Source organism: Centroberyx gerrardi, chromosome 14 (assembly GCF_048128805.1).
Source record: "Centroberyx gerrardi isolate f3 chromosome 14, fCenGer3.hap1.cur.20231027, whole genome shotgun sequence".
In the NCBI taxonomy this organism is placed as follows: Eukaryota; Metazoa; Chordata; class Actinopteri; order Beryciformes; family Berycidae; genus Centroberyx; species Centroberyx gerrardi.
This window is the reverse complement of record NC_136010.1, coordinates 13,835,237-13,853,686: the sequence shown is the minus strand read 5'-3', so window position 1 is coordinate 13,853,686 and position 18,450 is coordinate 13,835,237. Positions and strand designations below refer to the sequence as shown.

Below are 18,450 nucleotides of genomic sequence, written 5' to 3'. Positions count from 1 at the left end.
AATTGCTATAGACACTTACATGTATATCCTACCTGTTCCTACTACTTCTTGATTGTTGTAGATCTCTAATGGCTTGTTTCTGTCTAAGACTCTCTCTCTTCTTCAGGTCTTTCCAAAAACCAAAGATTTTCCGTCTTGTATGAAACAGCTTCAGTATTTAAACTTCACACTCTGACAGTTAGGCAAACTCGTTGCCAGAACAACAAAGTTCTTAACCCAAGCTTAGCCAGGGGGAAGGCGGCTAGCTTACCTCAAAATAAGTCATTTGTAATATTTAAGTAACAGTCTTAATTAGCCTAGTCCAACCTGAGAATCTAAGACCAGTCTAAGGCTTAGACTAGTCTTAAAATAGCTTTATTATAGTTATACCAGATTGCTTGAATGGTAGGCTACTATAAAAAATTGGATAAAGTCATATATTATCGATAATAATGCAATATGGTTAACACAGGCCTACTTAAAAAGATTGGTGGTTTAAATTTCGTCCTTTCCTGTGACATTGTAATTTCTAAACTCCCTATCAAACTGCCTACTGGCTCTACGGAGAATGCTTTCTGGATGTTGTCCTCGCTTGAATCGAAGGGTGAAACCCCGAAAGGCCAAGATGGAAAATGTCTGACAAACAGTGGAATTCGGTTCCAACTTCTGTCAAACAAGGGAGCATTTATTCTCCATCGTAGCAAATGCAAGCTTCCAGCATGAAGTGTGTCCCACAATGCACCCGGTCTGCTCCAGTAAAGGAAGTGTATATATTTTTATTGTTTTCTAAGCTGTTTGTTGTGCTGTTTTCTGCTAGGTGTTTAATGATCCCATCGTGGGCATGTGGAGATCCACCCACTTCTCATCCGACACACCCCGCCATGACTCTGCTATCATGGGTGAGTTACGAAACACACACACACACACACACACACACACACACACAGAGCCATCCTCTCACACAACGGCTTTTGTTTATCATTATATAACTGGGTGTGGTTGAGTCAGACCGAAACCGAAACTCTATAGGTTCAGTAGTTTCTATTTTGTACAAGACCTGGTAAGATATCAACATGAATAGTTTAATACACACACAAACAAATCTGTAACTTTTCAGTATCCCTCTTCATCCAGGACATGGGCCTTTTCCCCATATGTTTGATAAGATGTTCATCCCCAAAGTGCATCCAGGATTTAAATGGAAGGTGAGAAACATCCCCCCTTCTCCTCATTTTGTTTATCTATTTTTATTTTGTTTCTGTAGTCCCAGGCCATATATCATTAATGGCTACCTAGAATTAAAAGCAAATATAAAAAACACAACCCAAGGACAACACTAAGGAACATACACAAGACAACATGTAGCAGAGTATCAGTGATCGGACAACACTTTAGCAGAGAACATAAGGAAATAGGCATGCTCACTGAGAACAAGCACACACAGACCATGATGCACATTAGTGAAAAGCGACAGGAAAACGTTTACTAAGCACACCAATAGCATCTCAATTCAGTTAGATAGCTTATTGGCTATTATCTAGCTATCCAGAAGCTAAAACTTTAGTTTCACAAAGCTTGACCTGACCTCTCCCGTGTTCTTAAAATAAAAGGAGGGACTGGTTTAGCAGGAAATGTTCAGAAAGGCAGAACTATGTAAGCAGACAGCATGTTGTTTTACCCAGACTTTTAGGTAGGGTAGGACAACACTTTAGTAGAGAACATAAGGAAATAGGCATGCTCACTGAGAACAAGCACACAGACCATGATGCACATTAGTGAAAAGCGACTAGTGAATGTCCTCTGACTAAAACAAATGACATGTGTTGTCAATATGTTCAATGTTTCACTATCCAATTAAGATATTTTAGAAAACTATCTGGCAGCAAGGAGATGCACGCTAACGTTCCTAAGCACCCATCAATCCACAACCATAACAATCCAGCCCAAACATGCATATCTGTTGCTAAGGTTAGTGTGAGTTTTGTCAACAACATCAAATTAAGGATACTGCAAACATGGAGCGGTTTGAATTGATTTGCTTTTTTTTTTTACCTCCACCAAGGAGGTAATGTTTTCACCCGCGTCTGTGTTTGTCCGTCCGTCCGTCTGTCCGTCTGTTAGCAGGATATCTCAAAAAGTTGGGCACGGATTTGCACAAAACTTGGTATGAAGGTTGGTTGTGGGCCAAGGAAGAACTGATTAACTTTTCATGTCGATTGGCCAAAAGGGGGCGTGGTGGTGGACGTGGCATATCACCAAAAGGTGCATAACCTCTGAACAGATTCACATAACACTCCAAAACTTTGATTAGGCTACATGCTTGTCACAGGGCAAGGAATAACTGTGTAACTTTTTACGTGGATTGGCCAAAAGGGGGCGTGGCCTACCATCAAAAGGTGCATAACTTCTGAACAAATTCAAATAGGCTATCAATACAAAATTTTATTCACAGCCTGTGGCAAGGAACAACTGATTATAGCTTTTCACGCGGATTGGACAAAAGGGGTAGCGGTGCATTTTTGTGCATTTCAGATTCACATAATATTACAAGTGACAAAAGGTTGTGCAGGGAAGAACCACTGGACCATACCTTCTTACGGTTTTTGTAATGTCTCTGGGTGAAGCGGGGTGTTGTCAGACATGGTGGAGGTCTGTGCTCTACTGAGCACATTTTCTAGTTTTCATCTTGGAATTAATTTCCACTGTATAACCATCAGCAGGCTAATGGCAACTCCTACTTGGACAGCGAATGAGCCCGCCTTCTGCTAAGAGAGCCTTAAGTTGTTTCCACACATTACTCGTCGTGGCCATGACATAATGCCCTCATTCCCAGGTGTCACTAAGTCGTGGCCGCTCATTAGGATCCTGTTCCCACACGTTAAGTCGCGGCCACACATTATTTTATTAACATATGTCACCCGATGGGCTCTGTAAGAGAGTTAACATGAGTGCAGTGCAGAGACTTAATTGCATATTGCCCCTGATCACCAGTTGGATTCCAGTGGACACACCGCTCTCACTATAGGTAAGGACAAGTAATTAATCCTAAACAACCACCACCACAAGTAAATTGTCAATCTCTGGGAAACACTTAACAGTATTCATTCTCACCAAAATTTAGTCTAATAAAACTGGAAATTAATCATTTAAAACTGAGGTATTGTTGATCTGAATCATGCTTGTAAATGGGTGACTTATTTGCGCTGCTAGAATGACCATATTTGTGTGCTTTAAAGAAACGGAGTCCACACAGATAATAATCTAAACTCTAGTGAGTCAACGTTTGTGAGAGAAAAAGACTCAGGCGCATCAGTAAACGATAACAGCGCATAATGAGCAGGTGAACATACGTATATAGGCTATAAACATGCAGAACATGCAACGCGTTTCGAGCTCAGTGCTCTTCCTCAGGCAGCATTGAAGGCGAGTGGAAGAGGATCCCAGAAATAAGAAGAAAGGAGGGAAAATGAGAAAAAAAAGGAGGGAAAATGAAAGGAAATTACATGGGATCACCTGGGACAGACTAGATAACAAATGCTAATGAAAATAAATATGATATATAATAGAAAATAGTAAACAGTTCTGCCAGACTCACAAGCCACTAGAGCTAAAACAAAACAAAAAACTTTACTTTTACTTTACTTTTAAATAACTTTAAACTCTTTCATATTACATAGTACAATATATCCCAAGAATATACTATATTATATAATTTTATAGCACTATCTTACATAGAATAGTATAATTTAGTATAACAAAATGAAATCTGTCATAAAAAGGTCATAAAAGTCATAAAAAGGAGACTCTAATGCAACAAATTCACAAAAAACGAAATCCCATCAATGAAGATCACGTTCTTCATTGAGACTCTGTGGGGGTAAAGTACCCAGGTTAAAAATCCACTGGGTTTCTGCCTTGAGTAGAACCTGATCATAGTCTCCACTCCTCACAGGGGTGGAGACTGTGTATTAGGCGGTCTCTGAGGTTCCTGTTTCGTTTAAGGGCCACAATAGGTCTCTCTCTGAACACATCAAAGGATTCTTTTGATTTTACTGGATAAGGGTGAAATGACTACAGACCATGCGGTTGTTGGGACTTTTTCATGTGGGTTGCAGTAAAGATTCCCTATGGGTGTAAAGAGCCCACTTGTAGGCATCCATGACCACTTTGCGACTGCAGCCCCTGTCTAAAAACCTGCATCTCCTGGGATTTGGAGTTGTATTCCCGTCTGCTCGAGCACAATCGCCCCACATAAAGAAACTGTCTAAAAGGGAGATTGTGCTTGGTGGTATGAGGATGCAAGGAGGAAGGCATTGCGGGCACTTTCTTTCCTGAAGATGGTGGCAGAGAGAACATTGTCCTCTGTCTTAATAAGGATGCCCAGGAAACTGATGCTGTCAGAGGAATGATCCATGGTAAACCTGAGGTTGGGGTCCCATGAATTCAATAATGAGAAAAATTGTTGCAGTTCTTCCCCTGGACCAGACCACAGCATCAACACATCATCAATGAAACGATACCACCCCTTGATGTGACCAATGAATGGGTTAACTGATGCATTGTTTATCAATGCATCAGTTAAGAAATAAGAAAGAAATAGTAAGAGTGACAGAAAAAGTAGGCTAAAAGAGTGACAGAGTAAGTAAAAGTAACAGAAAGAGTTAGAGGGCAAACATTTGGCAAAAGAATAATAAATAAAGCATAAACTGTGACTTGCTGACGCAAGCACACGAATGAAACCATTCAGTTACACAGTAGAATAATTTCGCTTTCTTTCACAGACCCTTGTAGGAAATGTAGCCACTGTGTTCAACCAAGGTCTTGTCAAATTTGTTGCAATAAATGTACAGTTTGTGTTACGTATAAGCATTTGACAAGTTATATATTGGATTTAAAAAGGCTAAATTATGTTGAAGTGAGGTCATCAGTGTCTCTGTAACTGTGTCACAGCAACAAGGCTTATTGCTCAAGAGACATCTGAGTGCCCTCTGGTGAACTGCATAGGGACACAACAGAGGAAGAGAGAGTTTTATTTTCAAACCATGGACAGCCACAATCTGTTTTCAACCCCTTTTAAATAGACAGGATCTCCCAATAACCTAAGGTAGGTTTCCTTTTACAGTCTTTCAAAAATATAATTCTTTTATACACAATGAGCATAACAAAACAAACAGCCTTTCAATCGAACAGTTTAGCAGTTATCATTTGAGGCAAGTTAGATGAGGTTACAGTACAATTTGGTGAGAGGAAAACATCAGAACTGGTATCCAAAATATGTCTTAACCACAGTGGTAGAGATGGTTAAGTTGGAGAAAGCAATGGGAAAGTTGAACCGCTTACTGTGAATAAAATAAAGCACAACATATGTCACAGCAACCATAAAGAATGCCAAACCCATAGTAAATGCATTCCAAACCAAAATAAGTTGTAAAATATCAAATTTCAAAATAAATTCACATGTACAAACCAAATACCATTAGAAGCTTTAAATCCCAAAACCACATATTAAATGCTCAACTTAAGACTCCATTACCCATATTGTAATGGAGTTACTTTCTGACTCACCACCATGTTCATATGACCTCCTGCTGATTAGACACATCACCTTTTGAAAGCTTGGCAGCTATGCAAAAAAATAAAATATAGCTGCAAGCTGAATAAAACAATAACCTGAATCATATCAGCTTGTGTACATGCTGTAGAAACACATTGCCCTGAATTAAATATACATTCAGTTTCAGAGTAACACGGTTTAGACGAGCATGATTGACTGTCCAGAGTAACTTTTAACTACAAACAACTGAATGGTTATGATGGTTAATAACAAAACAACTGTGTGACTGAAGAAGACACAGCCAGGATGTAGAAAGATAAGAGCTTGATATGCACTCATATTTTTCGTACTTTGACCCGTAATGACATGATCACATGATAGTGGGTTACTGGTACTAGCATGATATAAAATAAATGAGGACACAACTTAAAATGTGACAAATACAACTGCCAACGGAAAGGGGATCCCGAAATAAAATGGATAAAAATCAAACTAAAACAAAGGTATAATATGTATAATCCTTGGCATGTGGACAGGGCTCTATTTTAGTGCAACAAAAATCCTGAGTACAGGCCCTGAATATGCAATAATGCATCCTCATGTCTTTTTTGAAACTCTTGAGTTTTTTCTTTTTGGAGTAAAAACACAGTGTTCAGTACTTCAAACAGTACTCATGATTTTCAGCCTTGCTGTGCTCATCAACACACTCGCCTTGTAGAAAAATACAATTTTCACTCAAAGTAACAGACTGTCCCTTTAACCAATGAAAAACAGGGGATGCTTGCTCTCTTCCTCTTACTTGAAAAGTCTGGCTTTGGCCTTCTTTTGTCCATTTACATTTGCCCAGTTAATTGCTCGGGTGCCGTCATCTTCACCACTCTCACCCTCATTGTTATTTGACCAGCTGTCTTTCAGAGGGGTGAGCTCAGGTGCGATCACATCTCCATCCTGAGAGTGCAAAAATCATACAAACATATCAGTGTTAACAAGAGCTGTGTACAGTGAACAGAGTTAGAGCCAAGAACACAATTTAACATTACTGAAGAGTAATAGTAATAGTGTAGGGACATAATGCAGTGAGGGAGCATTTAAAAGTCTAAACCAACGGAACATGATTCAGGGAGAGAAAGACAATTTTATTTGATAGGAGGGGAACAGAAGATTGGGATTGTTAAAAAAAATCTGATGGTTTTATTGGTTAGAAATGTATATTTACGCCTACTAGTGCAGCATGAGGTCACCATTAAAGATACTGTGTTTTCCAGGTAGTAAAAGTAATGGGAGTTAATTTCATGGGGACTTTAATATAAAATACTTCAACTGTTCAGATGAATTGAGGATAAGTCGCCCCGGCAATGAGACGACAGGGTTTAGGGGGGATGCTGAGGCCCAGGATCCTATACAGCAGCTAACAGGACCTTTGACCAGAAGGACTGGATGAGTGGAGAAAATCCCCTCTATCAACAGCACCCCTGGTCAGACATTGCAAAACTTGACAATTCAGTACATTTTAGCATCTAACTTGGGCGTATATTACCTGAGGCTTTGAGAAATTCATGTTCATGCACCACTGGACAAAGTGCTTCTTGGCTGCCTCCAGGCTCCTCTCATCAGTCTTCTTGTAGTAGACCCTGATCAACTGCTCCGCAAAGCTCTCTGGTAGAAGTTTAGACACCTGACAGGAATGACAGTACAGTATTTTAAGGCATAAACTTAAAACATAAGACTACTGCGAGGAACAACATCAGTAAAACAACCAATCAGAGGCAGTGACCAACAGCTGCTATGGAGTAAAAAGAAAAGAAGTATTGAGCAAACAGCAATTTAAAGCTGTAAGTAGCACATGCAAAGAAAGACTAACATTTTTGTGGTCATTGCTTTAGTTCTGACCTGGTTCTTGCGTATCTGGATGGCCTTGGTAGGGTCATTCTTGCAATAGAAACGCACATTATTGATGGGGTTCTTCCCCTTCATCCCATAGTCCAAGTTAATTACCTAAAAGAGGGGGAGAGAGAGAAGTCTCTATCTCCACAAGTAGAGCATAAAAGGGAGTCTACAAATCAAAACGATAATCAATGAAACTCAAAACCTCAACAAAAGTGAAATCAGTAAATGGATTTTATGAGATTAAAATAAATCAGACTAGAGACTCACACTGACTACAAAGTCCTCCGGCTGCAGAATGACATCCTGGGCGGCACTCTGAGGCTTGGATCCGGCCACAGCACGTTCCCAGTGGAGGCACATATCCTAAGGGAGGAAAGAGCGAGAAAGAGACATGGGAGGGGTAAGAGGCCCATACATTTTAAAACATATAGGCTATGGTTACAGTTGACTTTTCAAATGTGACTTATTCCATCATGCCAGGACACATTAAGTGACAGGCCCGGATGGACAAAAACTGGATTTTGCTCATACTGCCATCATATCATTCACAACCAGATATGGGAGTGGTCAGGCTCGCGTTGTGATAGGAATTCTATGTAGTCTGGATGCAATCCAGGCACAATGTGCATGCAGGCAATGTTAAAAGATAGAGAGAGCAGGGCAAAGAAATGTAGACACAAATTTAAATAAGTACAACCACAAAATCTAACCCAAGTGTGGATGATATTTAGAACAAGTTCTCAAAAATCACATCATGAAACATGAAATGTCAAGTGTAACCACAGCCACAGATAAACGGATGACATATACACATGGACATGTATACAGCAACAGAGACACACAAAGACATGAGCACACCTGGTTGTCCTCCATGGGTTTGTTAGCCTGAGTTTGGCCCACACACTTGTACAGGCGCCGACAGACAATGTTGCGTAGAATCTGCCTCGATTCAGCCAGCTCCGGGGAAGAGGAGTTGAGTATTTGTTCAAACACATTGTCTATAGGTTGGACAGAGTAGAAGACAGGTCAGACAGATCAAATCAAAGACAACAAAGGTCGCAAATTCATTCATTTCATACATTTCTCTCTGGGACTTTACTGTCCCCAAAGAGAAAAGTTTGCATACAGAGTTTACAGTAAAAACACACAAGAAAAATAATAAAAACACATAACATAAAAGCACAAAAAAAACACATGGCAAATCATCACAACATATACAATACAGACAAACATCAGTTGATAAGTAAAAAGTCTACAGCTCAACATAGTGACCCAACTACTTTTGACAGCAGTTTGACATGGGTGAAGGGTGGAGGTGGGATATGGATCCTGGTTAAGGTACGGGGAGAGCTGGGAATTAGATTATGCTACCAACCCAATATACCAACATGATGACATCAGCAAACATGCCACTACTAAATGTGCTATATATGTGCAAGAGCAAATGCACAGGATAATTAAAACAATAAAAAGAAAATACAGACCATAGTTAAAGTAAAAGCAAGCCTAAATAGGTGTGTTTTTAAACGTGTTTTAAAAGGAGGACAGTGAGTTCTAGAGCTTAGGAGCCTTAGGAGAAGGAGGGATAGCGAGGCACTAGTCCAAAAAGCCATAAGCCAGACATTTTTAAGAAATTATGAGACATCCAGCATTGAAAACCCAGAAAACAATCATGTGAAATGGCAAACTGCTTGATATCACTCTAAGGTGATGCATTTGGGTAAAGAGTCCACTACATTTAATTACACTGTGAAAGTACAGGCAGTGATGATAATGAAGGCACAGAACAAGTCTGAACAATCCAGCACATTTTGGAAGATAATCATTTAGTATTTAGTACCCTGGCACAGATGCTGCTGGTGTATCCTGCCTGTCTCCTCTCCGTTTCTACTTTTTAGTGTCCTACAAACATGAGCTAAGAGGACACAGTGGCCTCTACTGACCTGTCAGCTTGGTGTAGGCCTCCATGTCATCTATGGCTGTGGAGAGGGTGAACATCTCCCCCCCTGAACCTTCGATCTGGATGTGTTGGTCTGCTTTTAAGAAGGCCTCTGTGATCCTGGATAATCAAGCCCAAACATGTCATTTTTGAGAACATTTATGTATCACACAAGATAGTGAATCACAGACCAAAGGCGAGAAGCTACATGAGACACAAGACCAAGCTACATCAAATGTTGCCAAAGTACTAATGTAGGCAGAGCACTCACATGGTCTCTATGATGTTGCCCACTTTGTGCTGGTAGGCTCTTCTGTGGAGACAGTTCCTTGTGTGGAACATGTCATACAGATTGCCGACCTCCTGTTGAGGGAATTCACATCTAGTTTAGTCTTAACTAATAATCCGAATGGATTGCTGTTTAAATCAGATCTGAAAATGGGGGCCTGTTTGCATGGTCAGCACCTTGTCTCTGGTGCAGATGTGCTTCTTCCCATCCACCTCACACACCCTAGCAAACTTGAGGAAGCGGCGATAGTCAAAGTTATTCTGGATGCCCAGGTGGTAGCAGTCCCTGAGAAGAGACGAGTGAGAGATATATGAAGAGAACACTAAACAAATTAAGTTTAACTAATCAAAAGAATATCGGATCAGGTACATAAATTGTTCATCAGTCCATGGTCAAAAGTGAATTATCCTAATTAATCAATGAGCCCCACCTGGCAAAGTAGTCCCACTTATCCACATCAATGCCATTTCTTTTGTTGGCCACGATTTCATAGAGAAAGGACTTGTCCTCTGACCGACCCTTGTATGGCCACTGTGGAGACAGCAGCACAACAATGGCATTAGACATAGCCTGGTGTACCAATGGTGCAACTGACTGGTTGGTGATTAGCTAGCTATACCAATTACACACTGGAATGACTATTGTATGATGACTCTATGTCTGTAACATTTAGCAATATGCAACAAAATAAAGTGCTCATGGTCAAAATAGCGCAGTGCATACAAATCTGCCTGATCAATTTAGCCAAGTCACACAATCCCATTTTTCTAATGCTTAAAAATCTATACACACTTGTAGTGTGTGATAATGACTGACCGGCGCCCCCTGGCTGAGAGAGGCTTTGGTGTCCAGGGGTCCAGCGATCTGCTCCTTGATGAAGACCAGGTCCTCAGGCAACACCAGGCCATGCTGCTCCATCACCGGCTCCAGGCCATTATCACTCACCAGGTAGTCAAACATGGCTAGAGAAGCCGTCTCATGCTGCAACACAAACACACAGATGCATAAGATGAGAATGTGCACATTCACAATTTCAAATTGAAACCAAACTGACTCACTAATCAAACAGAAAGATCTTATCTAGAATGACACGAGATACAAACTTTAATGTTTCTTATCTCTCTCACGTTTGCCAGTGACAGATCTGCGGTCATAACTTACATAATGACATCATGACTAACAGTTCTTATCACTGAACCTTATCAGCCTGAACACTGTAATCACTATCTTAGTTGACAACCGTTGTGCTTACTAGTCAATTGACAGTAATTGCTTAACAGATCAGCCTTGGTTTAATTACATCTGTCATATGCCTGAAAAGTCTGGGTAAAACAACATGCTGTTTGCTTACATAGTTCTGCCTTTCTGAAAATTTCTTGCTAAACCAGTCCCTCCTTTTATTTTAAGAACACGGGAGAGGTCAGGTCAAGCTTTGTGAAACTAAAGTTTTAGCTTCTGGATAGCTAGATAATAGCCAATAAGCTATCTAACTGAATTAGATGCTATTCCCGTCTCCTTTGAACAACTATCCTTCCCCATTCTGAAATTGGGCAATTCAACAGCATGTTTGGGCTGGATTATTGTGGTTGTGGATTGATGGATGCTTAGGAATCTTAGCATCTCCTTGCTGCCAGATAGTTTTCTGAAGTATCTAACATTAGTTTAAAACAGTGCCAGCTTGAACATGTTAACAGCAGATGATTCCTGTCGTAGTCAGAGGACATTCACTAGTCACCACCCAAAGAAACTGTATTATTCCACTGAGAAAAGGGGCAGTTAGTCATTCTGCCCTTTCATCAGAGCCTCACAGTACTGGAACTCTGTGCCAGCACTTATCAAAGAACTTAATACATACTGTTTTTTTCTAGTCAGTTAAGATCTAGGCTCATGGCTGCTGCCATCTTGCCAACCAATCTTTGCTAACTATTTGTATAGACTTTGTATCCAACTAATCAAGATTGGTGTGCTTAGTAAACGTTTTCCTGTCGCTTTTCACTAATGTGCATCATGGTCTGTGTGTGCTTGTTCTCAGTGAGCATGCCTATTTCCTTATGTTCTCTGCTAAAGTGTTGTCCGATCACTGATACTCTGCTACATGTTGTCTTGTGTATGTTCCTTAATGTTGTCCTTGGGTTGTGTTTTTTAGATTTGCTTTCAATTGTAGGTAGCCATTAATGATATATGGCCTGGGACTATAGAAACAAAATAAAAATAGATAATAAACAAAATAAGAATAAGGGGGGATAGTTTCTCACCTTCCATTTAATTCCTGGACGTGCTTTGCGGATGAACATCCCATCAAACATATGGGAAAAAGGCCCATGTCCTGGATAAAGAGGGATACTGAGAAGTTACTGATTTGTTTGTTTGTGTATTAAACTATTCATGTTTATATCTTACCAGGTCTTGTACAAAATAGAAGCTACTGAATCTACAGTTTCAGTTTCATTCTGACTCTCAACCCAGCTACTAATGATGGACAAAAGCCATTACATGAGAGGATGGCAGTGTGTGTGTGTGTTTCTTAACTCACCCAGGTCATGGCAGAGACCAGCGATCTGCACACAAAGGATGTCTCTGCGAGAGATGAGGAGTTCTGGCTGCCTGTCATTCAGAGCTTGTACAAGCTGTCCTGCTAGGTATCCCACCCTGCACCAGGGCATAAACAACAGAACAACCCGTTCCACAACCACTGTGTGACCATCCTGCTACCAACCTGGAACTAACACATGAGCTTTTGATGATCAGCCACCAAAAACCATCAGCACTCGACAGATAGAGCAACACAAACACAAACACAACTAATGCCTAAAGCAGACGACTGCCCTAGTCACATCTGTGGGCAGTTTGAGTTGATGCTCTCTGGGCGCTGCTTTACAGTTCCTGGACTAAAGAGTTAAAGAGCCAGTGACTCATTTTTCCCTGCTGCATTCAGAGTGCTTAATTTCATATGAAATTATGTAGCATCGTTTGCCTGTCAACTTTGTGTTTTGCACTGACGAGTGACGTTTTATTGCACTTTGTCAAGCCATTGACTCCTTATCAACTAATGTTAGTTATCTGGGTATATGTTATGATATTATGATATGTGTTTTATTGTTCTTTTATATAATGTGTTGTCAGATTTTATTGTTTTTATTATGTGTTTTACAGCAAACCCTGTCTGCAAACCAAACTTCCCCAATAGTAAAGTTTTTGAATCCATACACATCTATCTGAAAACACAGACATACCCAATGGAGTGTTCAAAGCGGTTGTGGGATGCTCCAGGGAAGACATAGTAGGTCCCTCCCAGCTGCTTGAGGTTTCGCAGTCTTTGGAACTGGGGTGTGTCTATGATTCGGATGAGAAGTGGGTGCATCTCCACATGCCCATGGATGGGATCATTAAACACCTGGTAGAAAACAGCACAACAAACAGCTAGGATTAGAAAAATATACACACTTCTTGCATTATTTATCAGCCAAGAGAGTGCCAGTTAAAAACAAATCTGTGTCTGTCTTTCGGGAGGCAGGGTGGCTTAGTGGTTGGAAAGACCATCCTGAAACCAGAAGACCAGGGTTCTAGCCCCTGTGTCCACCCCGCTAAAGTGCCCTTAAGCAAGACACTGGATCCCTACCAACTCCAAGGGTGTTGTTTTATAGCTGACTGTGCAATATCACTGGAAGGGGCAAGCAAAGAGACAGTTTCCCTTCAGGGATCATGAAACTAGTCTTTTGTCATTCTTCTTCTTCAACCTCTCTTCCCTTATTCTATTTTTTCAACCTCCCAACGTAGACAAGGACAAAAACAAGAACAGCAAGCAAATAAGACATGCATATTTTTGTTATTTTTTTTTAATAACAATTCACTTCCATAATGTATGCTATGTGGCTGTGATGTCCTTTACTGACCCTGGTATGTTTCACGCTCCCTTGCTATTTATCCTACAAGTCTTTCTTATTTTAAATAGTCTGTCTCTGTTATCACTACATCCTTGAAAATGAGTTATTTTGAAGTACATTTTACCTTGTTTGGCTCCGCTGCTATCTGCCAGAGCTTCCTGAGACTGTGTAGGATTTGCAGACGGACACCAAGGGGCCTAGAGGGAGTGAGAAAAAGAATGAGAGAGAGAGAGAAAGTGGGCTGTGAAACATCAAAGGGGGCTGTGGGCTTGTTTGACTTCCTGCCATTCTGGTCAACCATTATTTAGTGCTACCACACCAAGGGGGTTGGTTTTTGAATGAAACTCCCTTGGTTAGCCAGGATTCTTATGTTTTCTTAGACATCCCACACCAGGACAAATGAGGACACACTTACCCTATGCCAATCTTCTCCAACTCTGTCTCTGAGAGATATCGCAGCCCGACACCAGTGATTTTTTGCTCTGGACACAGGAGGAAACAGAATGTCGTTGGCATTTAATAGTTCTCCTGTATCTCAGTGAATTGAGTAACATAAAACTGTCAGGGTTAGGCGTTTGGTACTCATGGTATTGCAAAGCACTTTGGATAAAAGCATCCACCAAATGGCATGTGTGTGTGTAACGTATATGTATGTCAGCACTACAGCTTGCAACTGTGTGCGTTTTGACAACTGTAGCTAACTTACCTGTGGCCGTTAAAAACAAGCTAGCTAGCAAGTCACACAAATAAACAGGGTCCTGGGTGGTTAACCGAGCTAAGCAGCTTTCCAACCGAAGAGACTTGGCTAGTCAGGCTAGCTGTGAGAAGAAAATACATTTCAACAGATCTAACTCTATTAACTTAGCAAACCAAACCAGGAGACCGACCTCTAAATGTATCTTCCCATTCCTCGAGTCCTTGTCGATGCAGGTACTGGCACGTTTCATCCACTCCCCATCTCATGAAGTCCGAGTCGTGTCGAACAACGGACACTCTCTTCTCCGGTGTTTTGAAAGTGTCAACAGCGGACGGATCTTGCTCTAACTTGCGCTTTCGGTTCTCCATGTCGAGTGTCGAGCAGAGAAATGAGAGTTGAGTGGCGACCCACAAATTTCACGGAACAGTTTCAGCTGATCAGGGCACACGTCCACAGAAGAAGACACACAGGCGGTGAAAAATGCCGGGTTTTAGTTTCTCCACCAGTCTATAGTCAATGGCCCCAGAATCACAATAGAACTTCCGGTTACAGCCTTCAAAATAAAAGTCTTCGAACGTATTTGGAACTATTTTTTTTTTTTTTAGTAATACATCATACAGAAGTGGAAACAATACTTAATGAGGATAATATAGGAGCACATATTAACAGCATATAGACCTACCGATTTGCCATAGGCCAGACTAAACCTCCACCGATATGCCCTGACAAATATTACGCTTTTATTTTCCAAACAAAATCGCCTTACTTCCTTCTACCTATCGCTCCTGGCTTCACGCAACTTGTTTCGGACTTTTGGTTTGGGTGACAGCCAGAGGGCGGAGCCAAATATAGCAGAGCAAATGAGATAGCGGTACCTTCATTCGCCCGGGATTGTCTCTCTAATAGTGCAGTGTATGCTCCTGTCATCTACAGTTGTACCAAGCCATCCGAAAGCAATTCATGGCATAACGTGGAGCTGAAATCAGGTAGCCTAATCTCTCACTGACCCTTTTTGCCCATTGACGTTTCACTGTCACCGCACTCACTGTCTGCTTTTTCACCCATGTGTGAGGAAAGGAGGAAAACCCCGTTGCAGTTTTTTTGCACGTTATTGGCGCAATCTCCTCTCAGATTAGAGAGAAGCATTCGTTTTATTCAAAGTAAGAGTGAAATGCACAACGGAGGAGTGAAAATAAAGCATATTCCCCTTAAATTTAATAATCAGTGATACGCAAATCAGAAGCAGAGGAGGGGAAATCCCCCCTACCGCCGTAAAATTAAACCCTATAAGTATAAACTATGAAAGGCAATTTACAAACACAATTCTATTTTTATTTAACCCACTTTTTATATCATGCAAATTCTCTGAAAACCTTACAAAACTGGTTTGTCGTGGAGTTTGGAAAATACTGACCGGAAGTGTTGTTGTGGGTTGGGATTTTTTTTTTTTTTGTGAACTTTATTTAAATTTTGAATGTTAGCAACATACAGAAGTTTACTGGAACATCTTAGCCTATTACACACACTACAGTACAAAAAATGTACACTTCCAAAAAGTAAAATATCCAAACATCATATGCTATCATCTGTTCTGTAACTAAAAGTATATATATATACAAATACATATATACACAAAATAAATTAATATAATATAAAATGCAATAAAACATACTAAAAAAATATAAAATGAAATAAAATAAAACAACCAAGATGAAATAGAAGCAGTTTTTGTTTTGTTTTTCATTACAATAAACGATTTCAAAAGACTATCAAATTCAGTCATAAACATATTAGGGGGAGACGTAGATAATCTTAAGAATGTGAAATTTTCTCAAAAGGATTACAAAATTAATTACATATTCAATATTCAAATTACCTTTGTTCTTGTAATAGAGCATTATTTATTTTAATCAGAATATATTGTTTCTGTTTATATACATCCTAAGCAAATAGGAAGCTATGTCTTTCCAGAAAGTTGACAGTTTTTCACAGAAAAGATGGATTACGGTTTCATGCTGTTGCTTACAAAAGGAACATACACTATCAATATAATTAAACTTAGAAATTAAAAAGTTCACAGGGTAAATTTCATGCAAGATTTTCAAATGCAGGCTACTTCCCTAACTTTGTTCATCAAACGGAATTTGAAAGGTAGGATTCATGTTTTCGTCCAGTCACTAATATCTATAATCAAATTCCAGAAAAACTTGCCTCTAGGAATAATGTTGTTTTTGTTGATTTCTCTAATGTATTTGTTGTTGCATTTTTTATCTGTTAATGTAATGCCATGATATTGGGCTCAATACTGCTTATATCTCCCTGTATCAAGTGATTGTTCATCAACATTTTGCATTCCATTCATATTCCCATTGACAATAAAAACAAACAAATAAACAAAAACAATTTCTTATAAACTTAACTAATTTATAAGAAACTGCAGCTCATTTGTAGGTAATTTTTCAGTCATTTTTGAATAGACAAGATTATTAATTATATGCTCAACTAAAGTTCATAGTTCACTGTGGGCTCAATATATAGGCCTATTATCAAAACATAACATACAATCAACACATACATATATGGGGAGTTACACATACATATAAGTCTTGAAGTCTTCTGAGTTTGAGCCAACAGGAGGTGACATGATGACTTTCCCAAAAGCTGGATTGACACTGGTCACTGTTTACTATTACCACAGGTGGAGGTGATCTCTCTCAGTGAGTTTCTCTTATTCAATAATATTACAGGACAGGCAACATGGCTGCATTTCTTGATTGAACTGGGAGGTGGAATATCTCTCTGGCCTTTTAGGCAGACTGCAGAAACTGTTGCTGTGCTTTGTGGGTCCAGCTGAGTAGGAAACCAGTTAGACCAAATGGCCACAAGATGGCACGGTTGTTCAATACTCTGAGGTCCAGTTTGCTTTGAGGGTTATGCTGGGCCATGATGACCCATGGGCAAACCACTGATGTTTCAAGTAGCCTGTCTGCCTGGTCTGTTAAAAATAACATTTGTCCTAAACATGGATGAACTGTTGGGGTTGCTAGTCTCTGTGTCATTAAAGCATGAGAAGGACACACTTTAATTTTCTGATCACCAGCAGAGAGAACTCAGAGGGGACTGTTGAGTAAGACTTGCTCATAGAGAAGTTGCAGTCATTTACAGTGAAATATAACATTATGTGGTCAGACTTTTGTGATAAAGCGGTCCCACCTTTTGAGAATACAAAGGAGGTTCATATTTCCATAGATATCGTTGGCACAGTGAAGTTGGATTCTGGCTGGCGATGAAGTGTCTCTGAAGTGTTGTTACCAGATAGAGTTATGTAACTTGTCACAATGCGTTTGTCTCGCATGGTAATTCTAGTATGAAAATGAATACATTTATAAGTAAAAACAGTCAGTTTGTGCCAGAGGGCTTTCGTCATCAACAGAAGAAAATCTGTGTTTGTCCTCTCTGTGTTAGGTTTTCCTAATTTCATCTCTTTATAATTCAAGTAGAGGCTTGATGTTATTTCAAGTCTTTACATAAAAGCTAAGTCATGTATGATTATCACTACCAGTCCCAGTCTAAATGAGGCTCAGATGTGCAGGAGGAGAATCAGGATGTACAGCTGTGCCTGCTTCAATTGTGAGGAATCAGTTGTTGTTCCTACTTTGCCTTGTAAGCAACGATTTTCTGGTTTTATAAACTTCAGATGTTTTTTTTAAGGACACCGGATGGGGTCTTGGAGTTGTTTTCTTTGCCTTGGGTATTTGGAATCACTTTTTACATTGTAGTTGCTGTGAGGTCAGATAACCTTGGGTGCCTTGGCAATTGACATCAGAATTGTTATCTGACCAGGCCAGATGGCTGACTTACTTAGTCTCATCAAGATGATTAGAAACCTTTTTCTTGAAGGGAAAGGTTAATTTAATTGAACAGTAACTTTCAGCTGTATAGGGCTTATTAAAAGTCATTAGAACAAAGAAAAGAAAAGAGGAAGTGAAAGTAAACTGAGATGTTGCTTTTTTGATAACTTAATCTTGTTAAATTTAATTATAATGTTTTGTTAAGGACCGACATTAAATGTATCAAGATGAAATGGATGACTGAGCAGAAAGAAAGACAAACCTTTATCATTAATCCAATAGGGATTAATGATAAAACATTTGGGGAATGCCCTAAAAGTAAGAGCACCGGTGAATGAACAGCTAGTGAGTGTTCATAAGAGGCCGCACA

The 18,450-nt window shown here is 39.9% G+C and overlaps 1 protein-coding gene across 1 annotated transcript; it reads right to left on the bottom strand.

Annotated features, from left to right (window-relative positions):
- Positions 1–4,993: 4,993 nt before the first annotated feature.
- LOC139928480 (deoxynucleoside triphosphate triphosphohydrolase SAMHD1-like) lies at positions 4,994–14,722 on the bottom strand. The gene is made up of 16 exons (XM_071921049.2): positions 14,420–14,722; positions 13,948–14,014; positions 13,657–13,729; positions 12,882–13,042; positions 12,182–12,297; positions 11,904–11,974; positions 10,465–10,629; positions 10,079–10,179; positions 9,825–9,933; positions 9,631–9,722; positions 9,364–9,479; positions 8,279–8,418; positions 7,688–7,783; positions 7,424–7,528; positions 7,071–7,208; positions 4,994–6,481 (listed from the first exon to the last, which is right to left on the bottom strand). The coding sequence occupies exons 1-16, from the start codon at positions 14,595–14,597 to the stop codon at positions 6,329–6,331; spliced, it is 1,881 nt and encodes a 626-aa protein (XP_071777150.1). The 5' UTR covers positions 14,598–14,722; the 3' UTR covers positions 4,994–6,328.
- Positions 14,723–18,450: the final 3,728 nt, after the last annotated feature.

Excerpts from the sequence above, each read along its gene's own strand:
- LOC139928480 (XM_071921049.2), bottom strand. The coding sequence starts at position 14,597 with ATGGAGAACCGAAAGCGCAAGTTAGAGCAAGATCCGTCCGCTGTTGAC. Across the intron at positions 7,784-8,278 it reads AACCCATGGAGGACAACCAG|GATATGTGCCTCCACTGGGA; the intron begins GTGTGCTCATGT and ends TTCCTCCCTTAG. Across the intron at positions 7,209-7,423 it reads TCCAGATACGCAAGAACCAG|GTGTCTAAACTTCTACCAGA; the intron begins GTCAGAACTAAA and ends CATTCCTGTCAG.